Source organism: Rhinichthys klamathensis, unplaced genomic scaffold (assembly GCF_029890125.1).
Source record: "Rhinichthys klamathensis goyatoka isolate OS25496 unplaced genomic scaffold, OSU_Roscu_1.1 h1tg000019l_1, whole genome shotgun sequence".
In the NCBI taxonomy this organism is placed as follows: domain Eukaryota; kingdom Metazoa; phylum Chordata; class Actinopteri; order Cypriniformes; family Leuciscidae; genus Rhinichthys; species Rhinichthys klamathensis.
Window position 1 is genome coordinate 4622230 of NW_026606570.1, and position 13607 is coordinate 4635836.

At 49.6% G+C, this 13607-nt stretch overlaps 1 protein-coding gene across 2 annotated transcripts in view; it reads right to left on the reverse strand.

Moving 5' to 3' along the window:
• The window catches only part of pappab (pregnancy-associated plasma protein A, pappalysin 1b), a 140638-nt gene that overhangs the window by 107935 nt on the left and 19096 nt on the right, over nt 1-13607 (reverse strand). For both annotated transcript variants that reach the window (XM_056236508.1, XM_056236503.1), the window contains exons 4-5: nt 6080-6373; nt 4940-5132 (exon numbers count right to left, since the gene is read on the reverse strand). In XM_056236508.1, coding sequence (XP_056092483.1) covers nt 4940-5132; nt 6080-6373 — 487 coding nt within the window. The remainder of the gene's footprint in view (nt 1-4939; nt 5133-6079; nt 6374-13607) is intronic.

A 13607-nucleotide genomic window follows, 5' to 3' on the forward strand; every position in this document is an offset into this window, starting at 1 on the left:
AAAATATTCTAATAAAGAAAAAGCATCAATTGTGGTCACAAGAACCGTATCGACTACACCCTGCCGGTATTCCGCTTCAGGGAGTCGAGAAAGATGCTCAAAAAACACCAGAGGCCAGTCTCGAAAGGCTGGTACCCCTAGTAGATTTTGTACAGGCATGGTATCATCTTCCCAACATATCTGCATGGGTCCTGCATATAATAAAATCAGGGTACAGACTGCAGTTCGCGCGCTGCCCCCCCAGGTTTTCGGGGGTGGTGCAGACTACAGTGGTTCCAGAGCAGGCTCAGGTGATGGAACAAGAAGTACAGACTCTGCTGCTAAAGGAAGCCATAGAACGTGTTCATCCTTTAGACAGGGAGTCCGGGTTTTACAGCCGGTACTTTATAGTTCCAAAGAAGGATGGGGGGTTAAGGCCAATTTTAGATCTCAGGGTTTTGAACCGGTCTCTGAGGAGGTTCAGGTTCAAAATGTTAACCATTCCTGCAATCGTGAGTCAGATCAGATCCGAGGACTGGTTTGTCACGATAGATCTAAAGGACGCCTATTTTCACATCTCCATCCTTCCATGTCACAGGAGATACCTGAGGTTCGCTTTCGGGGGCGAAGCTTACCAATATCGGGTTCTTCCGTTCGGCCTAGCACTCTCTCCCCGCACATTCACCAAATGTATGGATGTAGCCCTTGCTCCACTGAGACTTCAAGGCATTCGTATATTGAATTATCTCGACGACTGGCTCATTCTGGCTCAGTCTCGAGAGATGGCAGTTCGGCATCGAGATGTCGTCCTTGGCCACATTCAGAAATTGGGGTTGAGACTCAACACAAAGAAGAGTGTGCTAGAACCATCCCAGTGCACAATGTTTTTGGGAGTCGTGTGGAACTCGATTACGATGCAGGCACGAATGTCTCCCGCACGTATCGAGTCAATTATGGCGATGGTATCCAAGATAAGGCTAGGCCAGGCCATCACTGTAAAGCAATTTCAAAGAATGCTGGGCCTCATGGCAGCGGCATCCAACATCATTCCTTTGGGCCTTCTACACATGAGGTCCCTTCAGTGGTGGTTAAAAACCAAGGGGTTTTCTCCCAAGGGGAATCCGTTTCGTATGATCAGAGTAACGCGCAGATGCCTTCGTTCTCTACAAATATGGAAGAAACCTTGGTTCCTATCCCAAGGGCCAGTGTTGGGAGTGTCATGTCGCCGGAAAACCGTTTCGACAGACGCCTCCCTCACTGGCTGGGGCGCGGTCATGGACAGCCGCTTTGCCAGGGGTCTGTGGCAGGACCATCATCATTCTTGGCATATAAATTGCCTAGAGATGATGGCTGTGTTCAGGGCTTTGAGGAGCTTCCTCCCAGACATCAAAGGTTACCATGTCTTAGTACGATCAGACAATACGTCAGTGGTAGCCTATATGAACCGACAAGGGGGACTCAGATCGCGCCCTCTGTGCAGACTGGCGCATCAGATTATTCTTTGGCCCCAGGGGAAAATACTGTCTATCAGAGCAATGTATATTCCCGGGGTTCAGAATCAGGGAGCAGACATCCTGTCGAGGCAGGGGCTGAGGCCCGGGGAATGGAGACTTCACCCAGAGGTGGTGAAGTTAATATGGGAGAGGTTTGGACCGATGGAAGTGGATCTATTTGCGTCTCGAGAGACGTCCCACTGTCCACTTTGGTTCTCCCTCTCACATCCAGCCCCACTGGGGTTGGATGCCATGGTACAGGCCTGGCCGAGGCTTCGCCTGTACGCATTTCCCCCGATCGCTCTGCTTCCGGGAGTCCTGGAGAGGGTTCGTCAAGAGGGCATCAGTCTACTTCTGGTTGCCCCAATGTGGCCGACCCGAGTATGGTTTTCAGACATAATATCACTCCTGATAGCTCCGCCATGGCAGATTCCTCTGAGGAGGGATCTGTTGTCTCAGGCGGAGGGCACAATCTTCCACCCTCACCCAGAGCTGTGGAAGCTGTGGGTCTAGCCTCTGAAGGGGTTCAGTACCTAAATGCTGGTCTATCAGCAGGGGTGGTTGAAACCATACTTAGCTCTAGGGCTCCGTCTACGAGGAGATTATATGGCCTCAAGTGGAATGTATTTGTCACTTGGTGTAGAGAACATGAGTTAGATCCAGTCAACTGCCCGGTGGCTTCAGTTCTGGAATTTCTTCAAGATCGTTTCTCTGCGGGTCTCTCCCCTTCCACGCTTAAGGTGTACGTGGCTGCCATTGCGGCTTTCCACGAACCAATAAGTGATGGACCTCTGGGGAGGCACCAGTTGGTCATTCGGTTTCTCCGCGGTACTTGGAGGATGAGGCCGGCAACCAGGTCCAGGGTTCCTGCCTGGGACCTAGCAATAGTTCTGGAGGGGTTATCCCTGGCCCCCTTCGAACCTCTACAGTCGGCTTCGCCTAAGGATTTAACGCTAAAAATGTTTTTTCTCTTAGCTATTACCTCACTTAAGAGGGTGGGAGATCTCCAAGCCCTGGCAGTAACACAGTAAAAGCGTTTTTGCACCCGAGTCCGGGCTATGTGCCTAAAGTTCCATCTAATACGGCTCGGTCTACAGTCCTTCAGGCATTCCATCCTCCACCTCATGTGTCGGCAGAAGAAGAGAAGCTTCATTTGCTCTGCCCCGTCAGAGCTTTGAGCGTGTACCTTGAGAGGTCCTCTTCTTGGAGAAGGTCGGACCAATTATTAGTATGTTTTGGGTCACCTAAGAAGGGGCTCCCGGCATCCAAGCAAACTATTAGTAATTGGATTGTTCAGGCTATTACTGAGGCTTACAAGGTGCGCGACTTGCCTTCACCTTTAGCCGTGAGGGCTCATTCAACTAGAGGCATGGCTTCCTCTAGGGCCCTTCTTTCGGGAGTACCTCTACAGGAGATCTGTGAGGCAGCCGGTTGGGCTACTCCACTTTTATTAGGTTTTACAGTCTCCACCTTCCTAGTACACCTGGTGCACATGTGCTCAGTCCTTGCTGAGTGCCTAAACAGTTTCACTCCGGGACAGGCCTATTTCGGTGCGTGGCCTAGTGGGCACTCGTTCCCCAAAGAGCCGATTCTCGACGCAGAAAGGGAACGTCGAAAGGGAACGTCTCGGGTTATGACTATAACCCTTGTTCCCTGAGAAGGGAACAAGACACTGCGTCGTTCTGCCACGCCCCACAGGGCCTGAGAGCGGCTTGCTTCATCGCTAGGCTAGTTTGTGTTTGTTCCGGTGTCGCTTTTATGCATCCGGTTATGCCGTCACATGTTACGTCATGACGCAACACCAATCAGGATTGGAATAGTTTCATTCATACTTCAGAGGCGCACGCTAAGGGAGCGTCCCCAAAGAGTCGATTCTCGACGCAGTGTCTCGTTCCCTTCTCAGGGAACAAGGGTTATAGTCATAACCCGAGACGATTTTTGCTATTTTTTTTAATAAAAGATCAAAGGGATAAACAAAGGAGATTTATTTTTACAGCCAGCTTTGATCATATTTACCAGGGGTTCCAATAATTCCAACCACAACGGTGTATGATGGATCTGACAACTCGTGAAGAGCTTATAAAATGTGTTAAGGAGTCAAAACAGTGGCAGGAATCCCTCTGTCACACACACAAATAAAGATCTGCTGCAAGGAGATGTGGTTCTGATGCCTGTATCGAACTGTGATGTATTCATGAGCATTCTGTCATTTTTGGGTCGCATCTTGTGACACATGTCCTGTTTTTGGTTTGTTTACATGTCTTTGGTCCAAGTTGCATTCATATTTCAATCGAAATCCATCTTTTCAGCGGTCCCGGGCGCTTCTTTGGTGCGCTTATTCAAATGAACCGAGGTGCGCTTATTCAGGTTCACACTTATTCAAATGAACCGGACTAACAGAGCAATCACACCAAAGTTAGTTTTAATTGAACCAAACATACCAAGTGTGAACACCCTAAAAATCAATAAAACTGTTGAAAGAAATGCTATGGTGATGGGAGAGAAATTGGTACATGACTCGAACCTCTCCATCAGTCCACTACAACTTCAATCTTTTGATGGCACGTACATTACTGCACTACATAAACTTTAATCGTTATTGACATGATTGTCCTTGACTTGTTTAGCATCTCGCCAACAATTTTTATTGGGGAACTTACACAATATAAATTTCTGGAAAGAACTAATAAAACCTAATGAAAATTATGAAAATTAACTACTGAAACAAGTCTTGGAGACACTCAAAACATCACTATCTCATTGTAGTGTACATAATGTTGTATCAGGTTTCTCCTCTCTACAGTGATTATCATTTGTTTAATATTAGGCACTTTTTATTATAGAGGGTGTGAATTTTTTTTCCCCCTTTTCAATTAATGTATACGGAAGGAGGTGCTTAACCTTCATACAATGCTGATTTTCAAGGAGGTCAATATAACTAAATGTTATATTTTTTATTTCTTTTCATTTTCTTTGAGATTTATATGAGAACGTTTTTGTTGGGGCATTTTTATATACAGTTTAAAACTTTTTAGTTTGCTTTTTTGTGATTTTATAGAAATAAACATTAATATTCAAAATTAGCCTAATACAAAAATGAAATAAAAAACATAATTAAATAATAAAGTATTTTTTAAAACACCAGATTGGGTAACAGGTTTTTCAAATTAATAAATCAGTAGTAGCTAGCTTGTTTTGAACTAAATGTTGTAAAAACAAATCTTTTCCTAAAAAAGATTTGTAGGATATTTTTTTTCTTAATACATTCTTAATGTTCCAACACCAAAAAAAAAGTTACTTCTTGGGTTTCACAATTTTAAGAAATGTTAAATTTTTCATAATGGGGAAAATTATGCATTAACATTTTACACCAAAAAAAAAGTTACTTCTTGGGTTTCACAATTTAAAGAAATGTTAAGAAAATTATGCATTAACATTTTAATACTTGTTTTAATAGTTCATTTCACCTGTCTAAGTAATGGCCAGTGAGGGCAGGGAACCATTCCAGGGTAAGGGAGTCTTGGTCCTGCGCTGTTACTCGAGGAGGTAGAGGAACAGGAGCTGGTTTACTGCCAGGTCTCCAAGACTGGTAGATCAGATCTAGGTAACAGTGCATTCGAGCCACTTGGTTCAGCGTGAAGGAATCTGTGCAGTCATCATCTTTATGGGAACAAAACAAACAAAGAAATCATAGACGTTACACTAATTTTAAATCCATTTCACAAATTTCCTGCCAGAATCAGCACAGAAAATGCAAAAAAAAAAAAAAAAAAAAATACTACAGAAAATCTTCAACTCAACAGACATTGTGGGCCCTATTTTAACGATCTAAGCGCATGGTCTTAAAGCGCAGGGCGCAAGTGCACGTAGGTCGTGTCCACTCTTGCTAGTTTAACGACGGAAAAATGGTCGGCGCACCCGGCGCATGGTCTAAAAGGGTTATCTCTATTCTCTTAATGAGTAATGGGTGTGTTTTGGGCATAACGTGCAAAAAGCCAATCAGAGTGTAATTTCCTATTCTCTTTAAAAGCCAGTTGCACGTGCGTCATGGCGGATTCGCTATTTGCATGGCGGAATTTGCAAGCGGAAAGACTGAGCGCTTCTCCAGAGAGAAACGGATAACCTCTCGCACAAGCAGACCATCTACGGGACAAGGATTCCACCATATCTTTATGTACACAATATTCATCTTTTACATTGTAATGCTTTTATTTTTAATATTTGTCTAGTTTGCATGCTGCTGGGCGTCCCTGTGTGTGTAATAAGCAGAGTGTACACGTGTTGTGGACCCGCCTATAAGCGCACATTACTAACGCGCTCTTTAAATAACAAAAAATATTGCACCATTGTCTTTAGACCAGGTTTCAGTTGATCGATGGCACAGTCTATTTCAGTTGCCTCAAAAGCAAGGCGCCAACATTGCGCCTGAACACACCTCTTTTTTAGACCAGCACGACCATGGGCGGACAAATGGGCGCAAATGTATTTGCTATTTAAACAACGTGGCCCAGGATGTGAAAATGATAACTGTCAAGCTGAAACTAGCAAAAAACACTTGCGTCACGGCTTGTATGATAGGGCCCTGAGAGTTGATATATATGTCTTACCAGCATAGCTCATGTAATTGTTGAAAGGGGTGTTTTTGAAATGACGTCTGCCGCAGGTATCATTTCCTGGCTCAGGATCTCTGCAGTACTTGTACTTGGGTGTGGGATTGGTATCTGCACACAGATCTCCAGTCTCAAGAGAGGGCTCAGTCTCCAAGCAGGCATCGTTACAGGACTCCACCTCTGAGATTCCTCTGAAGACATGGTACAGTCCGAGGCTGTGGCCAATCTCATGGATCATGGTGTGAGTGTGGCCAAACGTACCATAAAATGAAGGGTTTAATACAATCCCACCTCAAAAAAGACAGAACAACAGGTATCATAAGCATCATCTTTTTTGGTACCTGTTCATTTTGGAACGTTTTCTGATGACAATAAACGTTGACAGGAAATGACAATTCAGACTCAAACCTGTGGGAACACTGCAGCCTTTATATGTCATGACGTGTGTGCAACCATTGTGCCATAGCTCTGAAATCTTTTGCCGATCTTTTTTGATCACCGCTCTTTAAAGTGCCCCTATTATGCTTTTTCGCATATTACCTTTTAATGCAGTTTGTACTATAGCTATTTGTGAATGTAAAATGTCTGCAAACTTTAAAAGATCAAAGTGCACGACAAACAAAGTCATTGTCTCCTAAAAAAAAGAATCAATTCTGAACTGCCAAAACGAGTCGTCAGCAATTCCAGTCTCCCTTCATGTTATATACCTATGTATCAATGTAACAAATTTGCATAATTCCAGCCTAAGGTCATCATTGGCTGCCCGCGAACAACATCTACTTTGACCTGCCCTCAAAAAATGTAGTTGTAGCTGAGGCATGGAAGAGTTTGGTTTGGGTTGTTGACATATTGAGAAGACACTGTTTTCAGCACTGCGAATCCACTTTGTATGCTCTTCAGAAGGACTTCATGCGGACTTGTGCTGCAGTTGATACAGAAAAAAACGATACTGGTTACTAAAGTAACCTCGGTTCTCTCTAGAAGAGGGAACGAGTATTGCGTAAGTTTAGCTTACGCTACGGGAAATATTCATCTTCTCGAGATATTGAAGCAAAAAAAAATTATCCTTAATTTTGTATATGTTGTCAACGCAGTGCAGCAGCTAGCAGACCTAGAGCGGGCATTCTAGCGCGCTCATAGGCTGCCCTGCGGGAACTGCACAACCTATCAGTGAGCCCGGCGTGACGTCACGTCCAATCGCGCGTCCTAGCCCGCCAGAATGGGCGTGGCTTAGCGTATATAAGCGGGGCTCGGAGGCTGATTCTCTGGTTTTCATCGACTGAAGCGAAATAGCGCTTGTGGCGTCTAGCACGGCAGGTTACGCAATACTCGTTCCCTCTTCTAGAGAGAACCGAGGTTACATTAGTAACCAGTATCGTTCTCTTACGAGAGGTTCTCTCGTATTGCGTAAGTTTAGCTTACGCTACGGGAACCCCTTGTCCACGCCGTGCGCGCCCGCATCCACCTCATGAGTCACAACACTTCTGTGAACCCAGAAAGTGGGAACAACACGCATGTACATAAGCGCGAGCATAAGCGCGAGTACTATGAGCATATAAGCGCATGTAAACAAGCACTGACAGGCAATACAGAGCGGCCGTGTGTGGCCGGTGTATAGGCATATATAGCACATAACCTGAAACAGCGCAGCTCAACCAGAAGAGCTGAATTCACGTGAGGGTAGTCTGCGCATGATAGTATCTGGACAGGGCTAGCCTCTCACTTAAACAGACAGCAGTTTCGCCTGCAGGGCGGGAACTTCTAGGTTATAAAACCTGACAAAGGTGGACGGAGAGGACCAGCCCGCCGCCACACATATGTATTGAATGGAAATTCCGCTTGACCATGCCCACGACGAGGCCACGCCTCTAGTGGAATGAGCCCTGATGCCCAAGAGGCACTGCAGACCTTTTGCCGTGTAAGCGGCAGCGATTGCGTCTACTATCCACCTGGACAGGCTCTGTTTCGAGGAGGCGAGACCCTTAGTGCGCCCGCCGAACGAAACAAACAGCTGCTCAGAGCGCCTGAACGGGGCGGAGCGCGTAATGTACAATCTCAGAGCTCTGACTGGACAGAGGAGATTAACATCACTTTCACTATCGGATGCTGGCAGAGCCGATAGAGAAATGACCTGTGCTCTGAATGGGGTGCCAACCACTTTGGGAACGTAACCATGTCTAGGCTTGAGGATGACTTTAGAGTCATTCGGGCCAAACTCAAGACACGACGCGCTTACAGACAGCGCGTGTAAATCCCCTACGCGTTTGACTGATGACAGTGCGATCAGAAAAACAGCTTTGAGCGACAGGTATTTCAGGTCCGCTGTGTCCAGGGGTTCAAAGGGGAATGCTTTCAGGGCCTCTAGGACCAGTGAAGCCTCTAGGGTTCATCCTTCTGGCTCCCCTGAGGAAGCGGATGATGAGCTCGTTTCTGCCTATTGACTGGCCATGCATTGATTCAGAGAATGCTGCGACAGCCGCCACATAGACCTTGAGCGTGGAGGGGGATCTACCCCTATCCAGCAGCTCCTGAAGGAAACTGAGCAGCCGCGGAACCCCACACGTTCGCGGATCCAGGTTCTTGCTAGTGCTCCACCTAGAGAACACAGACCATTTGGACGCGTAGAGCCTTCTGATAGAAGGCGCTCTAGACTGCGAGATTGTGTTCATTACTGCGTCTGGCAGGGATACTCGTTGGTCACCCACACGTGTAGCGACCAGCGCTCCGGGTAGGGATGCCAGATCGAGACGCGCGCTTGAGAGAGGAGGTCTGCTCTCAGCGGGACAGGCCATGGGGCTGTCTGTGACAGTCGCATCAGCTCTGGGAACCAAGTCTGGTTCTCCCAACGCGGGGCTATGAGGAGCACTGAATGGCGCGTTTCCCTGATTCTCTTGATCACCTGTGGTAACAGAGATACAAGAGGAAAAGCATATAGCGGACGGCTGGGCCACTTCCGGGCAAGCGCGTCCCTGTCCTTCGAAAAAGAACGTCGGGCAGTGAGCGTTGTCTTGTGACGCAAAAAGGTCGACTTCCGCTTTCCCGAAAAGGCGCCATAATAACTGGATTGTTTGGGGGTGCAGGGACCATTCTCCCGGGGGAACGTTGTCCCTGGACAGTCTGTCTGGGCCATCGTTCAGGTGACCCGGCACATGTGCAGCTCTCAGTGAGCGCAGATGGTGCTGAGACCAAACGAGGAGGCGTTCCGCCAGATTGCAGAGATTCCTGGATCTGACGCCGCCCTGGCGATTTAAAAAGGACACCACAGACATGTTGTCCGAACGGACTAGAACATGGTGGTCCTGAATGAGCGGGAGGAAGCGTTTCAGCGCGTTCTCGACCGCTATCATTTCCAGACAGTTTATATGGAGTTTATATGGTTTTTCCCGGTCTGACCACAGGCCGAAGACTGGTCTGCCCTCGAGGGTGGCGCCCCAACCTGTGTTGGACGCATCCGTCGAGATGACCTTCCTGTATGAGACCGCCCCCATAGTCACTCCCCTCGGGTACCAGTCGGCCGCTGACCAGGGCTGCAGAGCTGTGATACAGCTCTGAGTCACTCTGATCCGCTCGCGACCCGACCTCCAAGCTCGGTGTGGCATACGCGCAGCCAGCCAGTGCTGTAGCGGGCGCATGCGTAGTAAACCTATCTGGAGTACCGCCGAGGCTGAAGCCATCAAACCTAGCATCCTCTGGATTTTTTTCAGAGGGGAAACGCTGCCCGCCGTGAATGACATGGCCAGACGCCGGACACAGCGTGCGCGCTGTGTAGACAGGCGAGCCGTCATGGTCACTGAGTCCAGTTCTATTCCTAAAAAGGAAATTGACTGACTGGGCAGTAATGAGCTCTTGGTCCAGTTGACCGTGAGACCTAGGCATTTCAGATGGCTGAGAAGCGCAGTTCTGTGAGATAATAGCTCTGTCTCTGACTGTGCTAGAATCAACCAATCATCCAGATAGTTCAAAATTCGCACGCCCTGAGTTATCAAGGGGGCGAGAGCCGCGTCCATGCACTTCGTAAAAGTACGGGGTGCTAGGGACAGGCCGAACGGCAGGACGGTCTATTGATAAACCCGATCGTCGAAGGCGAATCTCAAGAATGGCCTGTGACGGGGTATTATCTGAATCTGGAGATAGGCATCTTTCAGATCGAGAGATATAAACCAGTCCCCCTGGCGAATGTGCGTGAGGAGTTGTCTGGTTGTAAGCATTTTGAACAGTCTTTTCATTAGAGCTTTGTTCACATGCCTCAAATCCAGAATGGGTCTGAGTCCCCCGTCCTTCTTGGGCACGAGAAAATAACGGCTGTAAAAGCCTGACTCGCTCAGAGAAGGCAGTACCGGTTCTATGGCCCCTTTGCACAGCAGTTTTGTTATTTCTGAGCGAAGTAGGTGTGCTACTTCTGCTTTCACTGTCGTCGCGGTCCGCGCTCGAAACCGAGGGGGACGGCGAGCGAACTGTAACGCATAACCCTGCTTTATAGTGCTTAGCACCCACTTCGATACCCCTGGGATGTTTTCCCATGCTTTTATATGTGCAGCTAAGGGTAGAATGGACTCCGGGCTCTGGTCGCCGTGCTGTGCGGGCTCGAGAGACTGAACCGGAAGAGCGGGCGCAGTGCGCGCGCTCTGTGTGCTTATGTGGGGCGGCTCGCTGAAAACAGTGACAGGCTGTTTCATATGTAGCTTCCCGATTACTGTGAATGGGGAGCTTTGTGATCACATTGTGATGCGCGAGCGGCGCCTTGAGAGGCGTGCAGGCTTGTAAGCACGGGCGCTCGTGGGCGGACGCGTGACTTACAATCAAAGATTGACCGGCATGAGCTTGCGCTTTGTGGCGTGTGTTAAGCAGCACTGGCGAAGCGCGTGTTAGTAAGCGTGAGCGCTTGTGAGCGGGCACGAGACTTACGTTTATATTCTGGCTCATATGGGACTGCGCACTGTGGTGCGCGCGCGGCTTTATGTGAAGCGCGCGGCTTGGCCGTGTGACAGAGCGGACAGATAGGAGATGTGTGGACGTGGGCACATCTGCTATGGGCAACACTCGAGCAGCATTTGCCTGCTTCATGAGAGAGGGCTCTATGTGAGACACGGGAAGTGTTGTGTTTACATGTAGGGGTGAACACTGGGTTGTGGGCACTTTTACTACACATAAAACACCTTCGGCATGAGCCGGATAACCAGATAACTTGCTCTTTATGAGATTTCTCTGGGTCGCCCTGAAAACGGCGTTTGTGTGCAGGCGAGCGGGTTGTGTAACCGACTCGTTGACTGCTAAATGATCCACTGAAGTAGCATGAGATGAGGGGCCACGGTGGTCCGGCCGCGGCGAGACACAACCGTCTTTTTCCTCCTGATGGTGCTAGGAGGGCTTCACGTGCTCAGGTTTCAACGCGATCCTCGGCCGAGGCCCTCGTGGGGGGTGCGGCCTGCTGCGGTTAGCTGAGCGCGATCTAGGGCGGCCGCCCTGTCGCTGCGAAGACTGGCTGATCTGTCTGGGCTGAGCTTGGCGCTGCGTGGGGGCTCGTGCAGGCGGCTGGTCACGTGAGCGACCTGCAGCGGAGCTAGCGCGACGCGGCAGGAACAGGTTCATGGCTTGCGACGTTTTCTGCACCTCAGAAAAACGGTCGACGATCCCGTTCACTGCTGGGCCGAAGAGCCCGGAGGGTGAGAGAGGGGCGTCAAGGAAAACGGATCGCTCAGACTCTCTCATGTCAGCCAGCGTCAGCCAAAGGTGCCTCTCAGTTACAGTTAACGAGGCCATGCATCTCCCCAGGGCCTGGGCCGCAGACTTGGTAGCGCGAAGGGAGAGATCCGTGGCGCTCCTCAGGTCCGTAACAGCAGCTGGGTCCCGGCCTTTCTCGTCCCACTCACGGAAGAGATCGGCTTGGAGGATTTGTAGAACAGCCAATGAGTGCAGGGCGGAAGCTGCTTGTCCGGCGGCGGCGTATGCGCGACCGACAAGGGCAGATGTGGTCCTGCAGGCTTTTGATGGTAGGGCAGACTTTGAGCGCCATCTCGCGGAGGGCGGGCAAAGATGCGCTGCGACAGCTTCCTCGACCTTAGGAATGGAGCTGTATCCCTTCTCGGCGGCGCCGTCCACTTGGGAGAGCGACGCGGAGACAGAGGAATGAAGCCTCGCGGAGAAAGGGGCATTCCACGATTTAGCCAGTTCTGAGTGCAGCTCAGGGAGGAAGGGCGCGGGCCTGGAAGCGGGCGCTTGACGGCGGCGACTCTGAAGAAAGCAGCCATCAAGCCTGTTGGGGGCGAGCTCCTGAGGCGGTGACTACTCGAGCCGAGGCGGTCGACGGCCTGTGACAGGAGGCGCATCAGTTCGGCTTCCGCTCCAGCAGGGTCCATCCGCGTCGTCCTCAGACTCGACGGCAGGGCGGGCCATAGCCGGCGGCTGCGCGTTGGTGAGAAGAGGTGGGGAGGGCGTCGGCGAGGCTCGAGGGAGGGACTCCGGCGAGCGCGTCGCGGCGGCGGCAGGCTCCTGCAGCCTTTGTGAACGGCGCTTCTTTTCCCTGCACGGTGCAGCAAAGGGCGGAGAGATAGCTTCGTTCTGGAAGGCTTCGAGTCGAGCCCGCAGGGTCGACATCGGAAGATACTCACAGTGCTCACATCCTCCCGAAGAGAGGGCAAGAGCTGCATGTTCCTGTCCCAGGCAGAGAGCGCATATAACGTGGTGGTCTCCGACGCTGAGAGGGGCACTGCACGAGCCGCAAGTGGACCGAGGCATCTTTAAAAAGACGCTCGTGCTCTTTTAGACGCTCGGATAGCAATGAGAAAAAAGTATACAACGCCGGATAGCGTAGCTCGCTTCGGAAGGCTGAAGGTGGCGAAGGCGGCCGGCTTCCTCAGTCACTGTCCTAGCTGGCTTTGTCGCTGTTTCGACGGCGGCGGAGATGAAAGAGATGAAAATCAGAGAATCAGCCTCCGAGCCCCGCTTATATACGTTAAGCCACGCCGATTCTGGCGGGCTACGTGACGTCACGCCGGGCTCACTGATTGGTTGTGCAGTTCCCGCAGGTTGTGCAGTTCCCGCAGGGCAGCCTATGAGCGCGCTAGAATGCCCGCTCTCGGTCTGCTAGCTGCTGCACTGCGTTGACAACATATACAAAATTAAGGATAATTTTTTTTTGGCTTCAATATTTAGAGAAGATGAATCTTTCCCGTAGCGTAAGCTAAACTTACGCAATACGAGAGAACCTCTCGTAAGAAAACTATGCCATCATTACTGTTCATATCACTGTGTTTCAAGCGCTGAGGAAGCCTCCAGAGCTGAGATATGATAATAGGCATTTCGTTTCCGACACGCGTTGTAAGACTAATCACAACAAGACTGGGTCATCTGACCAATCAGAGAAGAGTAGGCTCGCAGAAAGGAGGGGTTTAGAGAGACTAAATCTTTGACCAAAAAAATAAATAAATTAAACTCTTTGAGAAATGAAGTGATGTGCCATGTATATTACGTGAAAATTTTGACCTTGGATGCGTGTTTGTAATCCTATTGTAGGAGTCCTCCAAAA